We start from the raw sequence: 27,191 nt of genomic DNA on the forward strand, positions 1-27,191 counted from the left end.
GAAGGGAAAGGCGCCAAATAATGAGACTTCATGGGCATCAACAATTTTAGTAACATCTTTTATCCATGGAATCTAGACATAAGTAAAAACAAGAAAACAGCCAGGATTAATCAAATGTTAATTATGCTACATTTCACTTGCAAAAGAGAAAACATTACCAATCCATTCACATCCCACCCTAACCGTAAGTAACAACTACCCACAACAAAAATGGTGCAATTGAGCTTCCTGCACATATCACTCAAGGGATCCAGAATTATCCTTGGCCCTTCCAAAAAAGGATCCTGAAATTTGACGAACTTATATGACCTGATAAAATGTCTGTATCAAGGAAAACAAACAATGGGAATGCTTACCTACCCACCTAGAGTTAGTGCAAGTTGACAATACTGTATGGAAGTGAAACATATCGGATGCTGCTCGGTGCAATGTCAGCTTATTTCCTCCCAGGAATATTCAACTGCAAAGGTGAAAACCAGAGCCAGCCACAGGTACTGTGCATGTTATCCCAGGATAAGATCATCTAAAGAATTTTTTAGCAGTAAAATTTCAATTACAAATGAGGATAGTTCCTGCATACTTAATGAAACATTCTGGAATAGGCTTTCCGCTCCTGTTCGCGTCTGTCAGTAATCTGCAAACCATTTTTTACATTAAAGGACGTGTCACATTATAAGCACCCATGATTCCTTTTCAAGATTCATTTCACCAACCTTTTTCCTTGCAGCCGCAAGCTCCTTCTTTATTCCTCCTGTAGAATACAAGGAAAAAAATATAAACCATAAGCCCCAGAGATAAATTGTGTCACTAAATTCCCGAATAGTTGAAAGTACACCAACCGTCATTTGGTTCCAACTCTGAAGCCTTCTTAAAACTTTCAACAGCAGCATCAACATCATTGAGAGCCATGTAAGCCTGTAAGTAGTTCCATTAGAAAAATGAAGATAAACAAACATGTATAACAAATATGAGGCACAAGCTCTGTAACATGGGCACTTCTACCAGCCATTCGTACCCATGTACCCACACTGGCGCGGGTACTTCGGGTATGGGTCAACTGAGTCTCAGACTTCATTCAACACATGTTATCCATTAAATGATCCAATGAATGTGTAGTTAACACTCGGAATCAAATGAGTCCAATGTTAACTGTATACTTTTTTATTATGAATTGTTAGTTATATTTCTTTAACATGTTTTAGACCATTAGTTCGAATTCACCCTCTACAACTTCATGTGCAAAGTATTTTGTAAAATATAGTATAGTTGTGCATCTCTCTCTCTCTCTCTCTCTCTCTCTCTCTCTCTCTCTCTCTCTATATATATATATATATATATATAGCCATAGGCCCATACGCATTGTTTCGGAAATTCCTGTGTCGTACCCCAGACCTGTACCTGTACCTATGTAAGATAGGGCACAGGAAATGGATATAGTGGAACCTTTTTTTTCTTCTTTTTAATAATCAATCTTGGTGTTAAACCCAATTTGGTACGAACCTGATATCCTTCTAATGAATCATTACTAAAATTGCACATAAGAAAAATATGAATTTATTTAAAGTGTTTCATCACTTATTCAGAGGAACAAAAACACAGTAGGCGTGAAAGTTTCAACACATAACTAGAGAAAAACTGAGCTTGAGGTGCTAGAAAAAGGAGAGTATTACACTGATATAGTGTACATCAGACCAGATTACATCAGGGTTCAAGATACAAGACTGGCCCAAGTCTTACAACTGGGTAAACCAAAACTAAATCACAAACAAAAGTACAATCACAATGCTACTAAGAGCATACAAGAAAGTGCGTAAGCACAAGCCCACAAAGGCAAAACACTAGCCACCAATGGGCAAATACAAGGCCACTAGGCACACTCACAATAGCACACAAAAGAGTATAAAAAATAATATTGTATTCACTGTAGACTGCTTAAGAAAAGCACTACAAAATATATGGGAGAGATCACATATATATAGAGAACAAGGAGAGCAAGAGGGCTGGTCCAACAGCTAGTTGGGCTAGTCCCAACGGCTAGAAAGAATTCAAAAAATGAAAAATAAAAAAGTACAAAAATGCCTCTACAAGGCATGATCTACTACAAATACAAAATAAAGAAAATACATAAAATCCTAAAAATATATACATATATATGTATATATATATATCAACACATATACATATGTATATATATATATCAACACATACATATGTATATATATATATATATCAACACATATACATATGTATATACATACATACATATATATAATAACTATATAATTTAACACTCTCCCTCAAACTTATAGTGTGATAACCAAAAATTTGCATAGAAGATAAATGAAACGAAGTGAAGGTAAGGCCTTAGTGAAAAAAAATCTGTCAGCTGACACTTGGAAGTCTCATAGGGCAATTCAATTGTTTCTCTTAAGTACTCTTCTCTAACATAGTGGCAATTCATCTTTATGTACTTTGTTTGTTCATGGAAAGTATGGCTGCTCGCAATGTAGATATCACTCTTGTTGTCGCAGCACATCTTCGAAGGACTAGAGATGACGACTTCCATATTTTTTAGAAGATTTCTCAACCAAATAATCTTCATAGTTGTCATTGTCATGGCACGATATTCAACTTTCGTTAAAGATAGCAAGACCTTTTATTGCTTCTTGCACCTCCAAGATATTAGAGACTCAAGTCCCTTAAACACACACAAAATCGAGTAGTTGAGACTGTATCATTAGGATTTCATTTCCAATCTCCAACAATATAAACAATTAATTCCAAAAAAGAGTAAGAGGATAAGAAAAGCCCTTTAGTTATAGTATTTTTGATATATCTGACTATCTTCAAGACTGCATTCATATTGGGATGTGATCTGGATCGGATCCATACCCAAATCCAATACATTCAGCTTGGGGTGTTATTTTTATTCACATGTGTCTTTTAGTATTATTTATGTTTTCTTTATTACTCCTATTTGTTGTGTATTCTCTTTTGTATTAATGGGCTAATGTAACATTACAAAAAGGTAAGTTCATATATGATAGAAAGTAGACCCACACGTTCTAACATTAGGAAAACGTGATTTCAGAATTCTGTCCAGCCCTATTCTCGTCTTCCTCTTCTCAGCAGCATCTCTGAAACTACAGCAAGATACCAAAATCTTTCATAGTATGAGAGCAAGGTTCCATTGATTGGGCTATCCAAGGTAAGTTCTTAGAGATTTTTATTTTTTTTCCAGATCTCTTCTTCTTATATTTTGTTTTTGTTCTCTCTTCTTCTCCATCTGGTTTCTTTTGAATATCTTATTTTAATCAGTCTCTTAGTCTGGTTTTCATCCTTCTTCCTATCATCTCGATTTAATATCTTATCGCACTAACTTGCTTTACAAGTTAGGTTCTTTTGTCCTTTCTTTCAAGGATCAGATTTGATATATTAAAATATTGCATATCATATCTGATCTGCGTGTTTTCTTTTGTGATCGACCTATTGTAAAAAACTTTCTTTGTGATTTGCATGAATCTTATCCTAAATCCCTAGAATCTTTCTTGGTATTTTCTCTAATCTTGTGTAGCCTACATCCTTTTGCGTTAAAAGGTTGCTATTGATCCATATTGATTATAACAAAGTTGTTGATACAAGGGATCTGATTTTCTGATACTGCACGGAAAAAAATGTAGCTTTTATGATCCCATTTATTTCTCGTATAATGATGGACCATATGGAGTAGGTTACTTTTCTCATTGTTTCTCGGTCTTTCCTTTTATTCTTGAATCATCCCTGCCTTACTTTTCTTTATTTATGTCATTATTACCTATATCGTGTCATGGATTCTGTTCAATATTCTCCAAATCTTTTGGTTAATTTTCTTCCACAGTTAGTCTTAGAAAAGCTCAATAATTCCAATTTGTTGATTTGGAAAAGACAAATTACTCTTTTCATAAGGAGTTAGGATCTACCACGACACTGGGATGACTCTGTCTCGGTCCCTCCAGATTTTGTTTTACAAGAAGAAAAAGATGAGAAATGACAGATCATCAAATCTATGCTGGTTAGAAATCTGACTTTTATCAATTGGATGAAGAAGGCTCAAGCACTTGTTGCTTATATCACTTCGACCCTTTCTCAAGAAGTTTTGATTAGGATTCCAGATGATTGCACAACTATGCAATTGTGGATACACTTGGCTCAGGCATATTCTCAGATATATGAGTCTAAAGTCATGTATTTGAAGCGAGAATTTTAAAATTTTAAAAAGGATAGAAATACCAGTATTTTAGATTATCTAAACAAGATTAAGAGAATAACAAATCAGCTTGCTCTTATTGGGTGTAAAGTTTCAGATAAATATAGTATGCAGCAAGCCCTCAATGGGTTAGGTTCAGAGTATCATATTCTAGCTACCACCATGTCATGCCTTGAGAAGCTCTCAACCTTTGAGAATCTGAGACTCAAGTTACTTGACTATGAGATGTCACTTAAAGGTTTGTCTGATAACTCAAGTTCGTCTCCCGTGGTTTTCATGGAGGCAGAGGTTGAGAAAGGAACAATGGAGGTGGGTGTGGCTTGTTGCACATGCCCAATATGCACCCTTGGACAAATAATCAGAGGACGTGGTGTTCCCACTTGCTTTTTGTGCAAGAAACCTGGTCACATAAAGGCGAATTATTGATACAAAGATGATCCTAGGAAAGTGAAAATCAAGGTCAACAGAAGGCTCAATCGAGTGGGACAAATAGTTCCACCAATATTACCTTGGACAAGAACGTGTTATTAGCATTACCAGGCTGAATATGAAACAAAATGAGCAAAGGATATGGTATATTGATTCTGGTGCAAGAAATCATATAAGTGGTGATGTGGGTAATTTTTCTAAATTGATTCCTTATAATGGAATAAGTAATGTAACTGGTGATGGAACTCAATATCTCATATCACATATTGGTCAAATTTTCATTCTCATGTCTAATTTCAAGTCTCTTACCTTGTCCAATGTCCTTTAATCACCTGAAATAAGTATGGAAGATGAGCAGATAGGTATAGAGAGTGTTGAACGAGGTAGTGTACAACAAGATGCAGCTGATCAGCCCTTACCTGAATTTCACTCGTACAAAGAGGGTGCAGTGTACAGTAAAAGATTCAAAGCTGCAGAAAAAGGACCGGCAACCCAGGAGATTCTGCGTGTAGGAGAAAACCTTATTGAGCCAAGAAGACTAGGAAGGATCTGACACCCAATAGAGAGATGGGTAAGTTATGATAGTTTCTCTATAGATCATCAATTGTTCTTAATTGAGATAACTAAGCATGATGAGCCCAGATCGCATAATCAAGCTGCCAAAAATCAAAGATGGGTGGAGGCTATGAATGAAGAAATGAAGGCCCTTTATGAGTGTCGAACGTGGGAAGTTACATAAAGGCCTAATAAGAAAAATATAGTCGGTTCAAAATGGGTTTATAAGATAAAGTATAAACCCGATGGCTCAATAGAGAAGCACAAAGCTAGACTTGTGGCAAAAGGCTACACCCAGGGGTATGGTCTAGATTATGATGAGACGTTCAACTCTGTTGTCAAGATGTGCACCATAAGATTGATTTTATCCCAACGGTCATATTTTATGGTATGGATTATGATGAGACGTCCAACAATCATATTTTATGTATGATAGTTGGAGACTAGCCCAACGACTAGTTGGGCTGCCCCAACAACCATATCTTACAAAAAAGAAAAAAAAAAGCAATAAAAAGAAAATTCCCCTATTAGGCTAGTACTTATTACATGAGTGAAATGATTGAAATACCACTGATGGGTATTTCAGTTTACATAGAACATATATATATAATTTAACATACACTAAATCATTTAGGTCACTGTTTAAAAAGACATTCTTAACATCTAATTGGTAGATAGATCATTTTCTAATGGACGCTAAGGCAATAAGAGTCATTATACTAGTCATCATGTGCAAATATTTTCTCATAGTCAATACCATACTCTTGAAAGTAATTCTTGGCTACTAATCTAAACTTGTATCTCTCTAAAGATCCATCTCCTTTAATTTAAACTTTATAGACCCACCTACATCATCTTTTTCCCTATAGGTAGTGATTGAATTTCTCAAGTTTTAGCTTTTTCTAAAGCTCCTAATTCTAGGTTCATGGTATCTACCAATTCGAGAAGGGCTTCACCTTAATTGTAGGAAGAGGGTTCATGAAAGGAATGAATGGATATCAGGCAAACTCTATACCTAGGCACAAAGGACTCATAGGATACAAATCTATCAGGAGGCCTAAAAATACAATCAGATTTCCTAATGTTAGGTCCTTCAGAAATTTGGGTTTCAGTATATCTATCAAATGCATATGGAGGATTTTCAACCGTTCTTTGAGAAAATGTTGAATATCATGAGCCGACACATCAACATTTATAGAATCACTAGAGTTATCAATATGCATAATTACATCATTATCATGCTCAATCTCTAATTCACAATCATCATTAGATTTATCAATTTTTAAAAATAAATCAAATAAGAAGGGTACCCAATGCCATCCTTAGGTTTATCTATACAATAACCACTTTCATTTTCAAGAAAATTTACATTTCTTGAAACATACAATTTGTCATTTTTTAAATCATAGCATCTATATCCTTTTTGGTTTTCCGCATAACCAAAAAACACATTTTAGGGCCTTAGGAGAAAACTTATCTTTTCCTTCAATAAATATAAAGCAATTACATCCAAAAACTCTTAGGGGATGTTTGGTTTGTTCCCACATAATCGCTTTCTCAGGAGAACTTGAGAAAACAATTCTAAAAGCCTGAAATCTCATGTTCAACCGAACATGAGATTTCAGGCAGCCTGTGATTTTGAATCATTCTGATTCGAAATCACGGTAACCCGTGAGATTTCAAATCTCACAGGTTGCCCTGAGATTTGGAATCAGAATAATTTGAAATTATTTTGATTCCAAATCCCGTCGAGTTGAGGCACCCCAAGATACCCTTAGTCTACTAAAATCGAGAGTGGTTTTATAGAATTTTTCAATTAGAGAAATGTTTTGTAAAGAAGATGAAGGCATTCTATTTACAAGATATATCGCGATAAGTGCACCTTCGGCCCAAAAATTCTTTGGAACGTTTTTAGAAATAAGTAAAGTTCTCGTGGTTTCAATTATATGACGATATTTTCTTTCGGCCAAACCATTTTGTTGTTGAGTTTTTAGACAAGATTTTTTATGAGTAATTTTATTTTATTTGAAATAATTTTTGAAGTCATTAGGCAATACTCTCCTCTAGAGTCCAATCGAAAAATAATAATATTGGATTAAAATTGATTTTTCACAAGTTCTTGAAATTCATTAAAACATGAGAACGCTTCGTATTTAAGACTAACAAAGAGTATACCGAGTATAATCATCAATAAACACAATATAATAAGAGAAGGTTCTTTTTTATACAACAGGAGTTGGTCCCCATACATCCTAATGCACAAGTTCAAAAGGTTTTTGGAAGACAAAGGTTCTATAAACAAAAAGAATGAATTTCATTTTCCCAAGAATAAATCAATACAAATTCTTTTTCAATATAAAAATCCTTCAAAAAATGAAAAATGAAAAAGAAAAAGTTAGACACATTCGAATGGCCCAACCTTTTGCGTCGTAAATCGATATCCTTTTCTTTTACAAAATTACAAAAATATTCTTTGGGAATGTGAAGAAAGTCCACGTAGTAGAGATCTCATTGTAATGAAACCAAATTCACACAAGTACAATGCCACTAACGGGCTACAAAGAGTGCACAAACACAAAAGCATCCAATGAGCAAAATACAATAAGCCACAAAGGCTAGCACAAATAACTCACAATGAGTATTAGAGAGAGAACACACAAAATATAAAAAATATTTTATATTGAAAATGACTGAGACAAGCATCCCAAAGAGAGGCAAAAAGCCTCTTTAAATAGGCCTTTATAAGACTCTACGAGTCATTGAGGAGCTCTCAACGACTCTAAGGGCCATTTACAAGAATGTCCTATCACAAATGTGAAAGGGCCAAAATACAAAAATAACAGAAAAATAAAATTAAAAAGTACAATGCTGCCCCTAATGGACAGCTCCTATTACATAATAATGAAATGACAAAATGCCCTTATAGGACATTACTAATTACAAAGAGCATAATCAAAATATATATAAATAAACAAGTCAATATATACATATATAAATATGTATATATTTTAACACTTCCCTCGTATGCCCTTCCCCAATCGGCGCGATCTGGCACCCAACACTTTTTAGATGAGAAGGAGACCTCATACCCATGATCCAAAATTTGAGAAGCGAAAAACAAGTTTAAGTTAAGTTTAAGAACAACTCTAACTTTAGGAACTTGAAATTCTTTGAAAATATTTTTAAAAATCCTAAAGCTTTTAATTTCTAAAGTGGTACCATCAACGGTTGAAACACAAGAGTTATAAGAAGATTTAGTGCATTCGGATAGAAGAGATTCAAAGGGTGTCATATGAAAGGGAAAAAGGACATAATGCCATTGGCCTGACAAGTGCCAAGAAGTCGGACCTAAGGCAAGCAGTTGCCCAGGAGCCTGTGCTACGATTGCAAGACCATGTCAAGACCTTCGAAGTCCATACTGATGCAACTTTGCTATAGGAAGTGTCTTGATGCAAGAAGGCCAACCGCTGGCAAGTATCGAAGAGCACATACAGAGAGAAAAAGATGTGGATACCACAACTCCGAAAATGAGTTGAAGACAACTTAAGGAATTGTTGAAGAGCCTCCACAAATTGGTTAATGGACATATCCTTAAGATCTTTTTTGTTTGTCTCATCTCTCTTTTTGGATGATTCTTCAACGCTCACCTTCTTGAGTTTAGAACATTTTGATTTGGTATGTCTTGGTTCATTGCAAAAATGACGTGATTCTTCTTCCTCCATAATTGTTGTTTCTTCCAAAGTGAGAAAGTTTATATGTTCTAATGTTGTTGTCAGATCTTGATAAGGCAAGAACTTACTCTCCTCCTTTGGACATACCAAGCCACGTTCCAGCGAGGTATACCTCGGCTAGAGTTTCATCAAGAGAAGTAGCAATGGTCCTATGTAATATAGAGGGCCTAACTTGTTCAAACTCAAGTCTTAACTTGAAGAGAAAAGTGAATAGATCTTCTTTTTCTAATTGTTTTTGCCTCATTTTAATGGTCGGACATTCTCACTTAGGTTTTAAGTAATGCCAACTCAACACATAAAGGGGAGAGGGATCCATAATAATCCCTCATACTTTTATCTCCTTGTCTCGTAGTGAGAATCTTCTCTTGAAGAAAGTATTATCGCACTAAATCTTTTTGCAGGAACAAACTCTTGAAAAAAATCCAAGCATCAGACGCCTTTTTAAATTTTGATAATATTTGCGGCAATCTTGAGTTCCATGCTATTTAGGAACCAAGACAAAATTTGGGCATTCTCGGCTTTCTAATCCTTCATCTTGACATGATATTCTTCAAGGGCCTTCTCTCATTCATCATCATCAAGCACTTTAATTTGATCATCTTTCTTTGTAAGTATGATTTGTGGCTCACAAGTACAACCACTAACATACCACCAAAGCTTCTTTTTTTTAGATGATTTTCCATGGTAGCGGCCCACATAAGGTACTTGGAATCGTTGAACTTAATGAGATCACCGTCACGGGTTCCTTCTCGGCAATCTTTGGAAGAGAGAGCTACAAGCAACACTTGAAGATTACCGCAACCACGACCCTCGAAGAAGTACAATAGGATCACAAGAGCCTATGGCTCTGAAACCATGTAACGAAATTACAAACAAAAAGTACACTCACAATGCTACTAAGAGCATACAAGAAAGTGCTTAAGCACAAGCCCACAAAGGCAAAACACTAGCCACCAATGGGCAAATACAAGGCCACTAGGGCACACTCACAATAGCACACAAAAGAGCACAAGCAATATAAAAAATAATATTTTATTCACTGTAAAATGCTTAAGAAAAGCACTACAAAATATATGGAAGAGATCCCATATATACAAAGAACAAGGAGCGCAAGAGGGCTAGTCCAACTAGCCATTAAGCTAGTCCCAACGACTAGAAGAGATTCGAAAAAATGAAAAATAAAAAGTACAAAAATGCCCCTACTAAACATAACCTATTACAAATACAAAATAAAGAAAATACATAGGAATCCTAAGAATATATATATATATATATAGAGAGAGAGAGAGAGAGAAATGGGTCCTTGCTGAATGAAACATGCTAAATGATGTAATGAAGTGTCGAATAAGAGGAGCGATGTCTCCAAGAGCAAACAAGAGAGCACACACATACACAAATAGCCACTAATGGGCAAGAGTACAACAAAACCACAAAAGTGGCAAAAACACTCAAAAGAAGAGGAAAAAAATATATTTCACTCAAGAAGGCTTCAAAGAAGCATACTTTACAATGAGGGGAAACCCCTTTATTTATAGACAAAAGAGGAGGCCTTGGAAGGGCTCCTAGAGGGACGTTGGAGCCCTTCCAACGGTCATAAATATGACCGTTGGATGCTCCACATTCCTTCTAGGGGGGCCTTTCCAAGGTGAAAAAAGAAAAAGAATAAGAAAAGAAAAAAAAGAAAAGGAAAAAGGAAGAAAAGAAAAAAGGAAAATTACAATATGCGTGAAAATGTAAAAAACTATTTTACCCCTAGTGAGTATTTACAAAAGAAGTATATATTTACATATGTAGATATACACATAGACATATATATGTAATATATATGTGTACGTGATATATATAGAAATATATGTATAACATATTTTAACACCCCCCCCCCTCAAACACACGGTGAGACCACCGAGAGTTTGTTAAGGAGAAAGTAGAAACGAGGCGATGGCAAAGCTTTGGTGAAAAAGTCCGCCAACTGGTACTCGGTAGGAACATATGGCAATTGAATGGTGCCCCTTAAAAACTCATCACGAACATAATGACAATCCATCTCAATGTGCTTTGTTCTTTCATGAAAGGTGTGATTGCTGGCAATATAGATAGAACTCTTGTTGTCGCAGCACAACTTTGAAGGAGTTGAGAATGAGACTCCCATATCTTTAAGCAAACTTCTTAACCATACAATTTCAGTGGTGGTAGTGATCATCGCACGATACTCTGCTTCGGTAGAAGAGAGAGAAACTTTATGTTGCTTCTCACACCTTCATAAAATAAGTGACTCTCCAAGAAACACATAATAACCTGTGGTAGAAATACGATCATCGGGGTTACCCCCCAATCAGAGTCAGTATAAGCAAGTAAAGTAAGAGGTGAAGAAGAGGGTAAGAATAATCCTTTTGTTACGGTGCTTTTCAAATATCTGATAATTCTCATGACAGTGGCCATGTGAATGGTGGAGGGAGCAGTCTGAAATTGGCTTGCATTATGAACCACATGAGAAATATCGGGCCTGGTGATAGATAAATATGTTAGTGACCCAATCAATTGACGATAAGGTGTGAGATCTGCTAAAGGAGTGTCATCACTGGCTCTCATCTTGGCGTTGATCACTTCTGGCGTCTCCACCTTCTTGTCATCTGTCAGCCCAGACCGATCAATAATGTCGAAAGCAAGCTTACTCTGAGAGAGAACATACCCCTTGGGGGAGTATGCAACTTCAATTCCTAAAAAATACCATAGATAACCAAGGTCAAACATATCAAATTTTTTTTAAGAATATTTTTAATAAGGTCAATACCCTTCTTATCATTACCTGTGATAATCATGCCATCAACATATAATAACAAAATTGTAATGTGCTCATTAGAATTTTTAACGAACAAAGCAGTATCAGTATAACATGAAGAAAAACCATTATCGAGAACTACTTTGCTAAAAAGATCATATCAAGCTTTTGGTGCTTGTTTAAGACCATAGAGAGCTTTATTTAACTTTAGAATATTTCCTTAACCAATTTCAAGACCTGACGGAGGATCCATAAGAACTTCTTCACATAGAGTTCATTTTAAAAATGCATTTTAAACATCAAGTTGATATATCAACCATTGCTTAATGGAAGCTAAGGCAATTAATGTTCGCACACTAGTCATTCTAGGTACAGGAGCAAAGGTTTCTTCATAATCAATCCCATATTCTTGGGCATAGCCTTTTGCAACCAAACGAGCTTTGTATCTCTCTAGAGATCCATCACATTTGGTTTTGACTTTATATACCCATCTACACCCAATTGCCTTTTTTCATAATGGTTGACGAATAATGATCTAAGTTTGAGCTTTGTTAAGAGCCTCTAATTCAACTTTCATAGCTTCAATCCAATGTGTATGATCTTTAGCTTCTTTAAATAAAGTAAGCTCATGATATGAATGTATTAACATGAGACAAGCCCTATAATTAGGTGAGAAAGATTCATAAGATACAAATTTTTGTGGTGACCTACTATTACGAGAAGATCTCCTAGGTGGATCAATAGGTTCTTCCAAGGAGGAGTCTTGGGAATATCTCTCAAGAGCAGGTTGATGATCATTTTTCAACCACCGGGTATATCCATTTATATCATTAAGGTTCTCATTTTGAGAAATATTACTATGTTGTGGCATATCATTATGATGTGAAATGTCATCACAAGTATTATCGCAAATAATTGCATCAGGAGACTCAATTCTAGGAGCTAGATCAAATAGGAAGAAATAGTCAATGTCTTCTCTAGATGTGTGAACATCAAATCCATTTTGTTCTTCAAGAAAGTTTACATTTCTTGATACATAGAGTTTATTATTTCGAATATCATAGCATCTATAGCCTTTTTTATTTTCACCATAGCCAATGAATATGCATTCAAAAGCTTTGGGTGATAATTTATCTTGTCTTTGAACAAGCACAAAGCATTTACATCCAAATATCCTTGGTCTATTAAAATCTGGAGTAATTTTAAATAAATTTTCAAATGGTGATACATTTTTTAAAGAAAAAGAGGGCATAAGATTGATAAGATATGTTGCGGTAAGAAGAGCTTCGGTCCAAAAAAATTTAGGAACATTTTTAGAGACAAGAAGTGTTCTTGTAGTTTCAATTAAATGTCTATGTTTCCTTTCCGCAAGACCATTTTGTTGCGGAGTTTTAGGACAAAATCGTTTGTGTAAAATTTCATTTGTTTTGAAATAATTTTGAAAATCTTTAGACATGTATTCACCTCCAGAATCGAATCTAAATATAGCTATATTGTTTTGAAATTGATTTTGAATAAGAACATGAAATTCTTTAAAATTAGTGAAGACATCGGATTTGTTTTTAATAATGTATACCCATGTATATCTAGTAAAGTCATCAATAAAAGTAACATAGTAGGAATAACCCCCTTTGGACATAACGGGTCCCGCCCCCCATACATCGAAATGCACAAGTACAAAAGGTCTTTTTGACACAAAATTACTATGCGAATACGGAAACGAATGAATCTTTCTAAGAATACAATCATTGCATGTAAATGTATTTGTATTACAAAAAATTTTCAAAAAAGGAAAAAGATACAACTTGGAAATACTAGGATGTCCAAGCCTCTTATGCCAAGTCTCAATATCTTTAGATAGAACATGATTACAAAATGATTTGGATGGCAAAGACAAAAAGTCCATATAATAAAGATCCCTTCTTCTATGGCCTTGCCCAATCCGCTTCCCGCACCGGAGATCCTGCACATAGCAATGGGTAGGTGAAAAAGAGGCATTAAATTCAAAATCAGAAACTTGAGAAACAGAAAAAAAATTTAAATTAAGTTTTGGAATAATTCAGATTTTGGGAACAAAAAAATCTTTGTTTTGGTCATAAGTTTTCGCAAGGTTTTCAATGCCTTCAACGTCCAAGGATGTTCTATCGGCGGTGAAAACATATGATTCAAATTTATTGAGACTTGGTTTTGACAAAAGTGATGCATTTTGAGTCATATGAAAGGAGGCACCCAAATCAAGAATCCAAGATGTCATATCTGGAAAAGAGGAGATGGCGGCACCGGGAGTGGAGGGTGAGGAGGAGGATGTAGAGGTGTTCATCTTTATAAATTGTTGAAGAGTTTCGGTCATAAATATGACCGTTGGAAGGGCTCCTAGAGGGACGTTGGAGCCCTTCCAACGGTCATAAATATGATTGTCGGATGCTCCAACGTCCTTCTCGAGGGGCCTTTCCAAGGTGAAAAAAGAAAAATAATAAGAAAAGAAAAAAAGGAAAAGGAGGAAAAGAAAAAAGGAAAATTACAATATGCGTGAAAATGTGAAAAGACTATTTTACCCCTAGTGAGTATTTACAAAAAAAGTATATATTTATATATGTAGATAGACACATAGACATATATATGTAATATATTGTATGTGACATATATAGATATATATGTATAACATATTTTAACAAATGAAACGTGCAAAATGGGTTTTTCTGCTCTTCCGGTGTTTTTTTCGCAGTTCCAACCCCATAAATGTTTTGGGCATGGTCGATTTACGAGGAATCCACACCTGGATCATGTGTTGTCGATGAAAAAAATGATATTTGGAGCCTCAAAATTTACAAAGATTTTGGACCGTTGATTTTTCAAACGTTATAAAAACTCACCCATGTGATGTGTCGGAATCGAACACTTCAAGAGTTGATCCCTATAAAATCAAGTACATAGATCACATCTGTATGGTCATAGAATTTAAAAATAAAACGAAAAAACCTGAAAAACTCATTTAGCATATTTCATTTAGTATGGAGTCTACGGACCCATTACTATATATATAATAACTATACAAATCAGGCATAAAGTGCAGTACAATTGTGGTTAGTTGAGCTATCCCATCTACATGTAATATGGAGGCCCTACACAGCAAGCCATGGACCCATGGAACGTGAGTAGATCCACCTGTGGAAGAGTGTATATGTGCAAGAATGCATGTGAACAATTTCACGTGCATGTGTGCTTGCATTCATGTGTATGTGCATGAGAGAGAGAGGGTACAACAGTATATCCCTGTATGGAGATTTTATGTGTTCAGTCTCAGTCTCGACTCTTTGAATATAGTTAGATGTGCAAAGGTTGTCTGCAGTTTGAAAATTCTCTATCTTCCTATGGTATCGTGGAAATAAGATATTCTTCGGGAACTAATCAAGCCCCAAAAATTGCTGTTCACCAGAAAAAAACCAATCGCAATGCATCAAAAGAAATATTCAATCTCCCTCTGTTCTGTTCAGTCCCTTTTTTCCTGTTGAAAATGAAAAAATGTAACTTTATGGAAAATGAAAATTTTGAGCAGTGACAATATGAAAGTATGAGGTAAACATGCAAATACCAACCAAGACAACACATCTTTCACTACAGGAACCACCTGTGCTCTATTTGCAGCAAGGCGTAGTATGTTGCCAATCTTTTCTTCCTAATATTTAAGTCCAACAGTTATAATTTTCATTTCAGAAAAGTTATCTGGATTATATTATATAATTCTAGTAGCTCTTCAAATGTTCACAACAGAATACAAGGAGGACGCAATTTGTGCACGTGGATGCAAAGATTTTTACCACATTCAGCAAACCCAAAACTAATATCTGGCCCAGCATATTATAACTCACATTAGTTTTGAACAAGTATATATGACTGAAATGAGATACAATCAATCCCTGTTAAAATGGCAGTCCATAATTCTTCATATGTTTTTTATATGAGGATGAATGCCTTCAGGTCAACATGGAACAAGCTTGCTACAGAACTTCTCAACATTAGGGCCATGGCATTTGGATGACCTGCTAAACCTCACAACTGCTACCAAGCAAATCTTTATGCATGAGAAATTGTCCTAAGAAACTATAAAATAAACTGGTTATCATAGCTTTCACAAGCATAAATGTGTTTATACTTGAATCATCAATGACAAAAAACCAAGTGCAGCTGGTTCACCAAAAGCCAATCTCCAAATTTTTGAGAACTCACATTCAAAAGAGACTAACCTGACCCTGGCGGAAAAAGGCTTTGACATTGTCTTCTCCATCACGCATTGCAAAATCAGCATCCAGCAAAGCACCCTTCAGATCACCCAGTTTCAGCTTACAAGCCTATAAAGAAGTTTAAGGCTTTAAGCCAGATTGCAAACTTAATTCTTGAGAAAAAGCAGCTAGCCAAGGTTAAAAGTAAAGCAAATACATGTATAAATTTACTTAATAGTGGAAATCATTTGATGATGCACTTCACAGGCGCTCCATCGTTACAGGTAATAAGGAGGAAAAGATTATAGCTATTCGTCCTTGTTTGGCCGACACACTTGCCACAGAGTAGGAACTGCTCCTTTATTCACTGGAAGCTAGGTGAGGGTCTAGTTGATGGTCTAGCCAACCTAGGCTACCTATGTGAGCCACTAGGTGACCTACGCAACAACTTTGTTGATAATTGAATTATTGCTATCTTTAGTTTTTCATGCATTATATTGCCAGGTGATGCCAAGATATGGTTAGATAGGCACTTAGGATTGCCCAATGACTAGGCATTTGGCATACACAATGATTAGCTAATAAACTGCTGCCACAGCAGGCTCATTCTAGAGGACAGCCAAAATGAAATGGATAGTCTCCAAATTGTCGCATAGGTACCTAAACAATGGACGATGTGGCAGCTAAGGAAGGGCTGTAGATGAGTAAACATAAGTAAAGCTTAAAAGCTCAAGACAACCTAAGCTTGAATTGAGCTCAATTGCTCAAGGTTGAGCAAGGCAATGTTAAAATACATGTAATCAATATATATATATATATATATATATATATTCAATCATACCCAATAAGGGTATTCCTGTAATTCTGCCCAATAGGGGGCATTGTAGTCTTTTTTATTTTTGTTTTTGTTTTTCTTATTTTTCTTTTTCTTTCTTTTGTTTTTTGTTTTCTTTTTCCTAAAATGCATTTAATGCATTCACATTGGAGGTCCCAACTAAGAGTCGTTGGGCTCCACCTTGTTGGGCCTCCCAATGTGGTCTCTCTCTCTTACTTTTCTCCCTCTCTCTCACTCCTCCTTGCCTATAAATAAGTGGGGTATCCCCCTTTGTAATGTATGGCTTCTTGAAGCCCTTTCTTGCATTTATAAGAATTTATGTTTGCAAGCCATTGTTGGCTTTTGTGTATGTCCTTTTTGGACTTGTTCTTTGCTTTCTATATGTGAATGTCCATTGTTGGACATTTTTTTATTCCCGCACATTTCATTACATGGTATCAAAGCCAAGTGTATGCTCTTGATTCTTGATATAGCCAGTTGACGAGTTATATTTTTCATATTATATTTCTCTTTCTTGGTTTGTCTTTTTGAGTTTAAAATGGAAGGAGAACAAAAGATTGATCTCTCCTTCAAACTTAATTGTTCAAACTACATGATGTGGGCCGCCGCCATGGAAAACAACCTCAAGGGTAAAAAGCTTTGGGGATACGTCATGGGCACTATTCCGTAACCGCAACTCCAACTCACCAAGATGGATGGTGATCAAGAAAAAGCTCTTTAAGGAAATGTCTTCATGAAGGCCATTGAAGTGTTAAAAATAAAATTGTATTCAAATACCCGATAAGGGTATTTTTGTCTTTTATCATATAGTACAATCCACTAAGGACTGAAATGTAATTTAGCATTGTAATAAATAAACTGCCATGCAGTTCAAGCACAACAGTCATATCTTGACTGTTGTGCACAACAGTCAAAATATGACTATTGGGCAGCAGTCCAACTAGTCGTTGGACTGCCACCCAACAGTCATAATAATGACTGTTGGAAGGCAGTCCAAAGAGCTGGACTATCTCCCATGTGTTGGAGTGAGGCTCTATAAATAGAGCCTCACTCCCTTGTTATTCTTCAATGCTTTAAGAAGCATTTGAGGGTTTTCTCTAGAGTTTTTTCCCATCTTATAGGCTTGTATCCTCTTTTGCTGTTTTGGTATTTTTATCTCTCTTGAGATTGTATTTGGTTCATTAGTGACCAAGTGAGTTTATTAAAGCCCTTTGTTGGCATTGTGTTTGTTTCACTATTGTTCCATTGTACCTTGTTTCATTACGAAAGATCACCAATCTAAAATGGAAGATTGGGAAAGCAAGCATGCAAAAATTCTTGCTTGGTTCATGAACAATGTGGAGCTTAAAATTTGCGCCACCATTGCTAAATTTCGGATGGCAAATGAAGCATGGTTCTTTATGAAAGGTATGTATACTAAAAAAGACCTTGCTCGTCAATTCTTTCTCCAAGAAAAAATTCAAACTATTACGCAAGGTGAAATGGGAGTAAGAGATTACTTTAGCACCCTTGGACCCTTATGAGATGAGTTATCTCTACTAAAACCAAAGTGGGTTTCTAGTGAAGATGTGGAACTAAGAAGAGAACAAATGAAAAAAGAACACTTTTTCCAATTTCTACATGGGCTTAGGCCCAAATATGAACAAGTTAGATCTTCCCTACTTCATAGATCTAAGCATATTCCTTTGGAAGACGCCATAGCCGAAATATGCCAAGAAGAAACTCGTCTTGGCATGATTAAGGGAGGAGATGAAGTTTTGGCTGTATCTAAACCATGGTTGCCAGTTGAGGAAGCGGGAGCGGGAAGCGAGGCACTTTCAAAATTTTAGGAAGCGGGGAAGCGTGGGACTACTTAGGACCGATTCGGGAAGCGTCTCGGAAGCGACCTAGGAAGCGTCTCGGAAGCGACCTAGGAAGCGTCTCGGAAGCGAGGGGGAAGCAAAAAAAATAAAAAATACAAAAAATTGAAAAAACAGGGGAAGCGTGGGGGAAGCGAGGGGGAAGCGTGGGGGAAGCGTGATGGGAAGCGCGCTTCCCATTAAAGGGAAGCGCGTCCCCCATTAAAGGGAAGCGCGCTTCCCAAAAAAGGGGGACGCTTCCCCCCACGCTTCGGAAGCGCGCCGTTTCGCGCTTCCCCTTTTAGCTAGGCGCTTCCGGTAACTCTGATCTAAACCCAACAATCATGTAAGAGCCTATAAGCCTCCACACTTTGGGAGGCAAAATAACTATAATGACAACTATAGAAAAGCCATTTGCCATCATTGCCAAGAACCGGGTCATATAAGACCTAATTGTCCTAAGCTAAATAAAGCACCAAAAAGTAAGGTTGCCTCCGTTCAAGAAATTACTCAAAAGGAGGAGACTATCAAAGGGAAGGAGTTCTTCTCTCTAGATCAACTATCAGAAGCACTTCAAATTCTACTCAAATCGCCATCAACTTCGGGTGCCGCCATAGCTTCTTCTTCTCCTCCAAGTATGTCTTCTTGAATTCTTGATTCAGGAGCTTCCTTTCATATGACCCCTCTTGAAAATAGGCTTTCCGATTTATGTAATAACTCTAAAAACTCTTATGTTTCAACCGCCGATAGTACATCTTTACAAGTAAAAAGTTTTAGAACTTTAAATTTTTCCAAAGATTTCTTTGTGCCAAATGTAAGAGTGGTACATCAACTTAATTTAAATCTCCTTTCTGTTTCTCAAATATGTGATCAAGGATGTGAAATCTCCTTCTCAACTATGGATTGCTCTATACAGGATCTCCAGTCCAAGAAGCAGATTGGGCAAGGCCATAGAAGGGAAGATCTCTATTACATGAGCAACTTGAAACTTCCCACTAACTCTTTTTGTAATCATGTCCAAGATAAAAATATTGAAACTTGGCACCAAAGACTTGAACATCCAAGTTTCTCAAAAATGTACTCATTTCATTTTGGAAAGAAATTTTGTAATGAAAAACATTTTGTTTGCAAGAATTGTATTTTTGGAAAAATGAAATCCACTCATTTTCCAAATAGAACTTTTGTGTCCAAAAGACCTTTTGAGTTAGTCCATTCGGACGTTTGGGGCCCTTCTCCGATCATATCGAAAGAAGGATACTCTTATTATGTTACTTTCATTAATGACTACACTAGATATGTGTGGATCTATTTTCTTAATTTAAAATCCGAAGTCTTTGACTTCTTCAAGAAATTTCATATGATAGTCAAAAATCAATTTTCAAGTAATATCGCTACTCTTAAATCCGATTTGGGTGGAGAGTATCTATCAAATAAATTTCAAAATTATTTGAAAACAAATGGAATTTGTCATCAAATATCATGTCCTAGGACTCCTCAACAAAATGGGTTAGCCAAAAGAAAGCATAGACACATTTTGGAAACCACTAAGACACTTCTTATTTCCAAAGAAATTCCAAAAAGTTATTGGGCCGAAGCCGCTTTAACTTCAACTTGATAAATAAAATGATATCTTCATCCTTACAAAATACATCTCCATATGAAAAATTATTTGAAAGAAGACTCGATTTCAATAGATTAAGAATTTTTGGGTGTAAATGTTTTTTCTTTACATATAAAAAAGATAAATTATCTCCTAAAACTATTGAATATGTTTTCTTAGGATATGAAGAAAATCAAAAGGGTTTTAGATGCTTCGACCTTAAAAATAACAAATTATATGTATCTAAAGATGTAACCTTTTTAGAAAATGAAAATGGTTTTGAGAAAACTAAAGATATTGACGAAAGCGAATATGCTTTCTTATTTGATCTTCTCTCTCAAGAAGATGTGACTCCTCAAGAAGAAGAAATCTCTATTGATTTGTTGAATGATCTAGAGGATATTCCTCTTAACAATATTGAAAATGAAAGTGATAGACCCATCCAAACCTATGTTAGGCGTGGTCAACAAGTTCCCATGAGTGCCTTAGAAAAATACTCTCAAGGTTTCAACATAAAATAAACCTCTTTAAGGAGATCCGGCCGAATCTCTAATCCTCCTAATAGGTTTGTTTCCTATGAGTCTCTAACACCGAAGTATAGAGCGTGTCTAATTGCGTTACACTCTTTTCATAAACCTTCACATTATAATGAAGCAAAAAACATTCCCCATTGGGTTGAAGCCATGAACTTGGAACTTAGTGTCATTGAAAAGGCAAAAACTTGAGAAATAACCTCATTACCCACCGGAAAGAAATCTATTGGATGTAGATGGGTCTTCAAAATTAAAACTAAAAGTGATGGGTCATTAGAACGCTATAAAGCCCAGTTGGTAGCAAAAGGATACGCTCAAGAATATAGTATAGACTATGAAGAAACCTTCGCTCCCGTAGCTAGGATGACTAGTGTTAGGAACTTAGGACTCTTATTGCGGTTGCGTCAATTAAAAAATGGCATATTTATCAATTAGATGTTAAGAATGTGTTCTTAAATGGTGAATTAAATGAAGAGGTTTACATAGATCCTCCACCAGGAGTATGTATTGGTGAAAATAAAACTCTCAAACTTAAAAAGGCATTATATGGTTTAAAGCAAGCTCCAAAGGCTTGGCATGATAGATTTAGCAATGTAATGACAATTTTAAATTTTCGACATGCTATACTGACACTGTTTTGTTTGTGAAAAATGCAGGGTCTTCAGTAGTTATTCTACTACTTTATGTTGATGATATGATCATCACTGGAAGTAATGAGCAAGGAATCAATGATATTAAGAAAGTTTTAAAAGAGAATTTTGATAAGTCTGACCTTGGTTTCTTAAGATATTTTTTAGGAATTGAAGTAGCATACTCTCCCCGATGGTACATTCTCTCTCAGATAAAACTTGTTGCTGACATTTGTTTCAAGTCTGGCATCTCCGATGATAAGAAGACAGAAACCCCTGAAGTTATCAATGCAAAGTTAAGGTTGGAAGATGAAATACTTATCGAGGATCCTACTCCCTACCGCCAACTTGTTGGGTCTCTGACCTACTTATCCATCACTCGGCCAGACATAGCTCATGCAGTTTACTCAGTCAGTCAGTTTCAACATGCACCTACAACTGTGTACATGAGTACAGTCTTAAGAATAGTCAGATACATTAAAAACACCATAACTAAGGGAATTTTTCTTTCCTCTTCGTCATCACTTGATTTAATTGCTTATACTGATGCAGATTGGGGAGAAAATCCCAATGATAGAGTCTCAACTACTGGTTTTTGTGTTTTCTTAGGTGACTATAATTTCTTGGAGATGCAAGAAGCAGCACAAAGTATAATTGTCCTCAACAGAAGCGGAGTATCATGCAATGGCCACTACAACTATGGAGCTTGTGTGGCTTAGAAGTCTCTTCAGTGATATAGGCATAGTGATCTCTACTCCTTCGAAGATGTGTTGTGACAACAAAAGCGCAATCTATATCGCAAAAAAATCACACCTTTTATGAGCGTACTAAACGCATCGAGATGGACTGCCACTACGTTCGTGATGAATACCTAAGAGGAACCATAGCACTGCCTTACGTTACATCCGAGTACCAGTTAGCGGACTTCTTCACTAAAGCCCTTGCTGCTCCTCGTTTTATGTTCCTTCTCAACAAGCTTTCGGTTATATCCCAGTAAAGCTTAAGGGAGGATGTTGAAATACATGTAATCAATATATATATATATATATATATATATATATATATATTCAATCATACCCGATAAGGGTATTTCTGTAATTCTGCCCAATAGGGGCATTGTAGTCTTTTTTATTGTTGTTTTTCTTTTTCTTATTTTCCTTTTTCTTTCTTTTATTTTTTGTTTTCTTTTTCCTAAAATGCATTTAATGCATTCACATTGGGGGTCCCAACTAAGAGTCGTTGGCCCCCCAACGGTGACAATTGTGACCGTTGAGAGCCCAACGACACCTTGTAGGGCCTCCCAATGTGGTTTCTCTCTCTTACTTTTCTCCCTCTCTCTCATTCCTCCTTGCCTATAAATAAGTGGGGTCTCCCCCTTTTAATGTATGGCTTCTTGAAGCCCTTTCTTGCATTTATAAGAATTTATGTTTGCAAGCCATTGCTGGCTTTTGTGTATGTCCTTTTTGGACTTGTTCTTTGCTTTCTATATGTGAATGTCCATTGTTGGACATTGTTTTTATTCCCTCATATTTCATTACAGGCAATCCAACAAATTATAATTTTTATTTTTGTTTTATTCAATAATGGGATTGAAAGGAGAACACTCTGGGTGTAAGGCTATTAATTAAAAAAAATGCTATATTTACATACATGTGCTTTGAAATTCTTGTATTGGTAGCACTGTGCCTAATCACAGCTTCTGTATTGAAAAGCACAAAAAGTACATACAAATTGCAAAATAATGCAACAATGGCATCAAGCTAAAACCAAGCCAATTCCAGACTTGCTCAAGCTCAGTTTACTTATGATGCTCAAGAGCTAGACTACAACTTGGCCATCAGTGTAGATCCCAAACTTCAACAAGCTTTTAAACAAGATGGTTCGAGCTACTTACTAGCATAACTCAGAATGCTGTATCAAGTGAAGAGGGAATGGCATGGCAGTAGTATGATCAAGAGAAAATTTGAAGTTCTCGTGACAGTACTGGTTTTTGGGGCATCTAAAGAACAGAACTGTAACAGAAAGTGGCAGACCAAAAATACTAAACTCTCAAGCAGGCTACACAAGAGAGAGAGAGAGAGAGCTGCTTATTGAAATTGAAACTATAAAATTCTCACTCTTAGAAATCACTATGACATAAAACCGACAACTTTCATTTGCCAAAACATAAAAGATGTCTTGAAAGTTTAAATATTACTTTTATTTATCACTTCCTGCATTAGAAAAATGAACATGCCCTGCTCATACAAACCCTCTGTACAGGTGCATGGAGATACTTAGCCACTTAACATGTAGAGAAACATCACAAGTACAAATGCAGAATTACATGGCAGCAGATTGCCAAACATTCCTAAGTTACAGGCCCTGCTTCAGCCCCCAGACAAATGATTGTGGATGTTTGTGTGTGTATGTGTGTAACAAATAATGAAAAATAAACAATAACCTAATCAACAGTAAGTACACCAAGAACAAGCAAAACCGTGCAAACATCCAAGAAGGCCATTTGTTCTTTTCAGCACATCCAATTGAAGACAGACATTAATTGCATGCCACAAATTATAGATGTATAGCAGTAGTTTCTATGATTCATCAACTACTAGAGTAAAGATAAAAATAGAAAGAAGACTATTAGCAACAAAGACACTTGTATACAAAGAAGAAGATTGATATTTTGCATGCACTAAGTGAACACACAACTTACAGAGCTGTTGGTAAAGATTTGTGACTTTATCTTCCTCAAAATTGAGCTCTTCTCTGAAAATTTCATATGTCACGATTGATTAAGAAACAGCAATATGGCAATAAGGTTGTCTGAAATGAAAAAGCACATGAATAGAAAAGGATGTGTGCCTTCATCAATGTCTTCTTTCTCCCAACACACATCAAGATAGCGCAACGCCTTCCTATACTTCTTGAGAGCCATTTTGTAGTCCTGCTTCTGTTGCAGTAAGGCTTCAATCAGTTAACAAATAGGAGATGACTAAGTCAATTGTTTCGAGTATCCAAAGGCAAGTTGCATAGTACACCATTCTAAAAGAAAACAATTAACCAACTAGAAGGGGCTACAAAATTGCAAATCCTGACATTTGATCAACTTCACCTTGTAGTGTTCATTCCCAAAAGTCTTAGCCGAATCAACAGCAACCATCCACCAAGCAATGCCTGCTGGCTTCTCATCGAGGTCAGCAGGCCAATCCGGATGCATGTCACCATCCTTGAAGAAATTGGTGATTCTGTCATCCTGTCCTTCAAGAATTTCTCCACAATCGACAATCTCAACATCTACATTTGGGTGGTCATGCTCACCCGTAGGAGTGTGCTCAATCGCCCTGACCACTCCCATACCTTTAACCACCTTGCCAAATACAACATGCTTCCCATCAAGATGTGATGTTCTGGTGGTAGTGATGAAGAATTGAGATCCATTGGTGTTTGGACCAGAATTAGCCATTGACAACATCCCTTTCCTCTCATGCTTTAATTCAAAATTTTCATCATCAAACTTTAATCCATATATGGACTCCCCTCCAGTACCATCGCCTGCTGATATATCACCACCTTGAATCATAAAACCTTTGATAATCCGGTGGAAACGATTTCCCTGAATCAATAATGATCCAATGTTAGTGCATATTCAACAAAACAAAAGAAAAACCAGCTAATTGACCAAAAAAGACCAACAAAGAAAATTATTTGTTCCACACAGAAAGATGATACCATCTGATATTGAAGGCATCAAAATGAAATTGGTGGTAGTGCAGAGATTGCTAAAGCCTATTTATCCCATGAAAAATGAAGACAGACAGTATAACAAAAACGAAAAAGAAAGGATCCATGAAACTTATTTAATAAAAGATGATGAATAATAATGAAAAGTATAACTATAGAAAAAATTAAAAACCAAAATCAACAATAGAATCAAACATAGAGTGCTATATATGATATAAGACGATGGGTAACTGAGATTCTTTCCTGTATTACAATGTGCAGAAGGGAGGAGCGGTATGAGATGGAAATCTCACGCATGGTTCTGGAACAGAGATCCTTGGAAGGGAATGAATGACCGTAACGGATGTCAGCTCAAGCTGAAGGAAATTAAGGGAAGCTTTACAGAATTATTATGAAGCTATGAGACCAGAAATTGATCCCTACGATCGAAGTTATACTCTATAATATAGGCCTTATAAACAAAGATCCAGAGCTTTGATTCAAAATCATATGGACATGGAATCCAAGGCGGAATTGCCAAAACATTTGACTCTGCACTCATTGCAATATAAAGGGGTAGTAAATCAAATAATAGATAGTAAATCAGTCGGTTTGAAAATCAATGATTTGCTAATCATAGAAAGGTTCGGACAATTTTTTCCCCTTTCCACTGAAAGAAGTGGATGGATTTGATCCAAATTTTGATCCCATTCAAGTATCGCAAATGGATCAGCTGTGATATTTTTCATTCACTGTATGCTCTTCTTTCTGGCCCCCTCTTTCCGTTCTTTTCCTTTTCGTATCACAGTAATGAGGAATAGAAAATAAATCTCTATAAGGAAAGGTCTCTCTTAGAATAACGGTATCAATTGGTATTTGATACATTGTGTGGTTGGTAATGTTGGTGAATTAGATGAGGATACGTAAAGAGAGGGATTCTAACCCTCGGTAAACAAAATCCCACATAGCATTTCCAATGCTAAGCCTCAAACCACTTGAACATCTCTCCTACGAAACCTTATTAATTATGACCCAGAAACCAAGTGAATAACGAGTCACTCATATTACTGGGTACAGGTACGACCGATCCATTATTCATATCAAACTTTTCGTCAAGGAACGATTCATTAAAACAAACATGGTAGTGATGCAATGCACACTAGAATCTCTCTCTCTCTCTCTCTCTCTCTCTCTCTCTCTCTCTCTCTCTCTCTCTCTCTCTCTCTCTCTCTCTCTCTCGTAACATGAAACATACAAACGAATCAAGAACACGCAAGAAATGCAACAAGACGAGAAGAAAAGCACAATCAAACATCAAGGCAACCAAGACAAAGCGAAAAAACGAAATGGGTACTCATCCATCACCCAAATGCGATTACTCCCTTTTTTTGAGAGAGAGAGAACCCAAATGCGTTTACTCCTCAACCCGAAAGAACCAATCAACCACCATTCGATTATTATCTCACCAACAAGGAAAGAAAGAAAGAATCGTACCGACCGTCCCATAACCTTCGGAAAAGCAAAGAAAACGAAAGAAGAGGAAGAAGAAGAAGACCTTGAAATGCAAGGGTACGCCCGTGTTTGGTCCGATACCCTTCTCCCCTGTACAGAGCACTCTGAAATTCTCTGCCGTTTTGGGCACCACGTCGCTGTAGAGCTCCACCACTATCCTCCCTTCGAGCTCTCCCCCGATAGCAATGTCCAGGAAGCACCTCGTATTCACCATCTCTCTCTCTATATCTCTCACCAGAGAAAAAACCTAGAGTGGAGTTCTTCTAAACTCTCTCCCTCTCTCTCTCTCGCTTTTAGCTTTGCCTTACCTCCTCTCTCTTTCTCTCGAGGGATTCAAACATTTATTAATAACACAGAGAGAGAGGGGACTCCCTCCCCTTCCCTTCCCACCACTTGCTGCAAATCTATTAATTTACTATTTACTCTGAAAACTCATAATTACAAGCCAATCAGATAATCTAATAAAATAGAGAAATGGATTATTTAAATTAAATTATGGAATAAATTTTGAAATGGCCTCCATGTTTTCCTAATAATTCATAAATGCGACTATCTTTTGAAAAAATATTAGTGCGC

The 27,191-nt window shown here is 36.3% G+C and overlaps 1 protein-coding gene across 4 annotated transcripts; it reads right to left on the minus strand.

Moving 5' to 3' along the window:
- LOC149841411 (peptidyl-prolyl cis-trans isomerase CYP40-like) lies at nt 1–26,993 on the minus strand. Of its 4 annotated transcripts, none has more exons than XR_016431650.1 (10): nt 26,659–26,993; nt 24,496–24,996; nt 24,246–24,333; nt 24,097–24,149; nt 15,985–16,089; nt 840–915; nt 714–751; nt 581–634; nt 365–460; nt 1–284 (listed from the first exon to the last, which is right to left on the minus strand). XR_016431650.1 is itself a non-coding variant. In XM_090004793.1 (9 exons), the coding sequence occupies exons 1-8, from the start codon at nt 26,827–26,829 to the stop codon at nt 581–583; spliced, it is 1,086 nt and encodes a 361-aa protein (XP_089860919.1). In that variant the 5' UTR covers nt 26,830–26,954; the 3' UTR covers nt 1–460. The 4 variants fall into 4 exon arrangements, 1 of the variants encoding a protein (XP_089860919.1); XR_016431651.1 differs by having other exon boundaries at nt 357–460; nt 26,659–26,954; XR_016431652.1 differs by having other exon boundaries at nt 112–284; nt 361–460; nt 26,659–26,954.
- Nucleotides 26,994–27,191: the final 198 nt, after the last annotated feature.

The sequence above is a fragment of the Nuphar pumila genome, chromosome 4 (genome assembly GCF_984573655.1).
Source record: "Nuphar pumila chromosome 4, dmNupPumi1.hap1.1, whole genome shotgun sequence".
Taxonomy (NCBI): domain Eukaryota; kingdom Viridiplantae; phylum Streptophyta; class Magnoliopsida; order Nymphaeales; family Nymphaeaceae; genus Nuphar; species Nuphar pumila.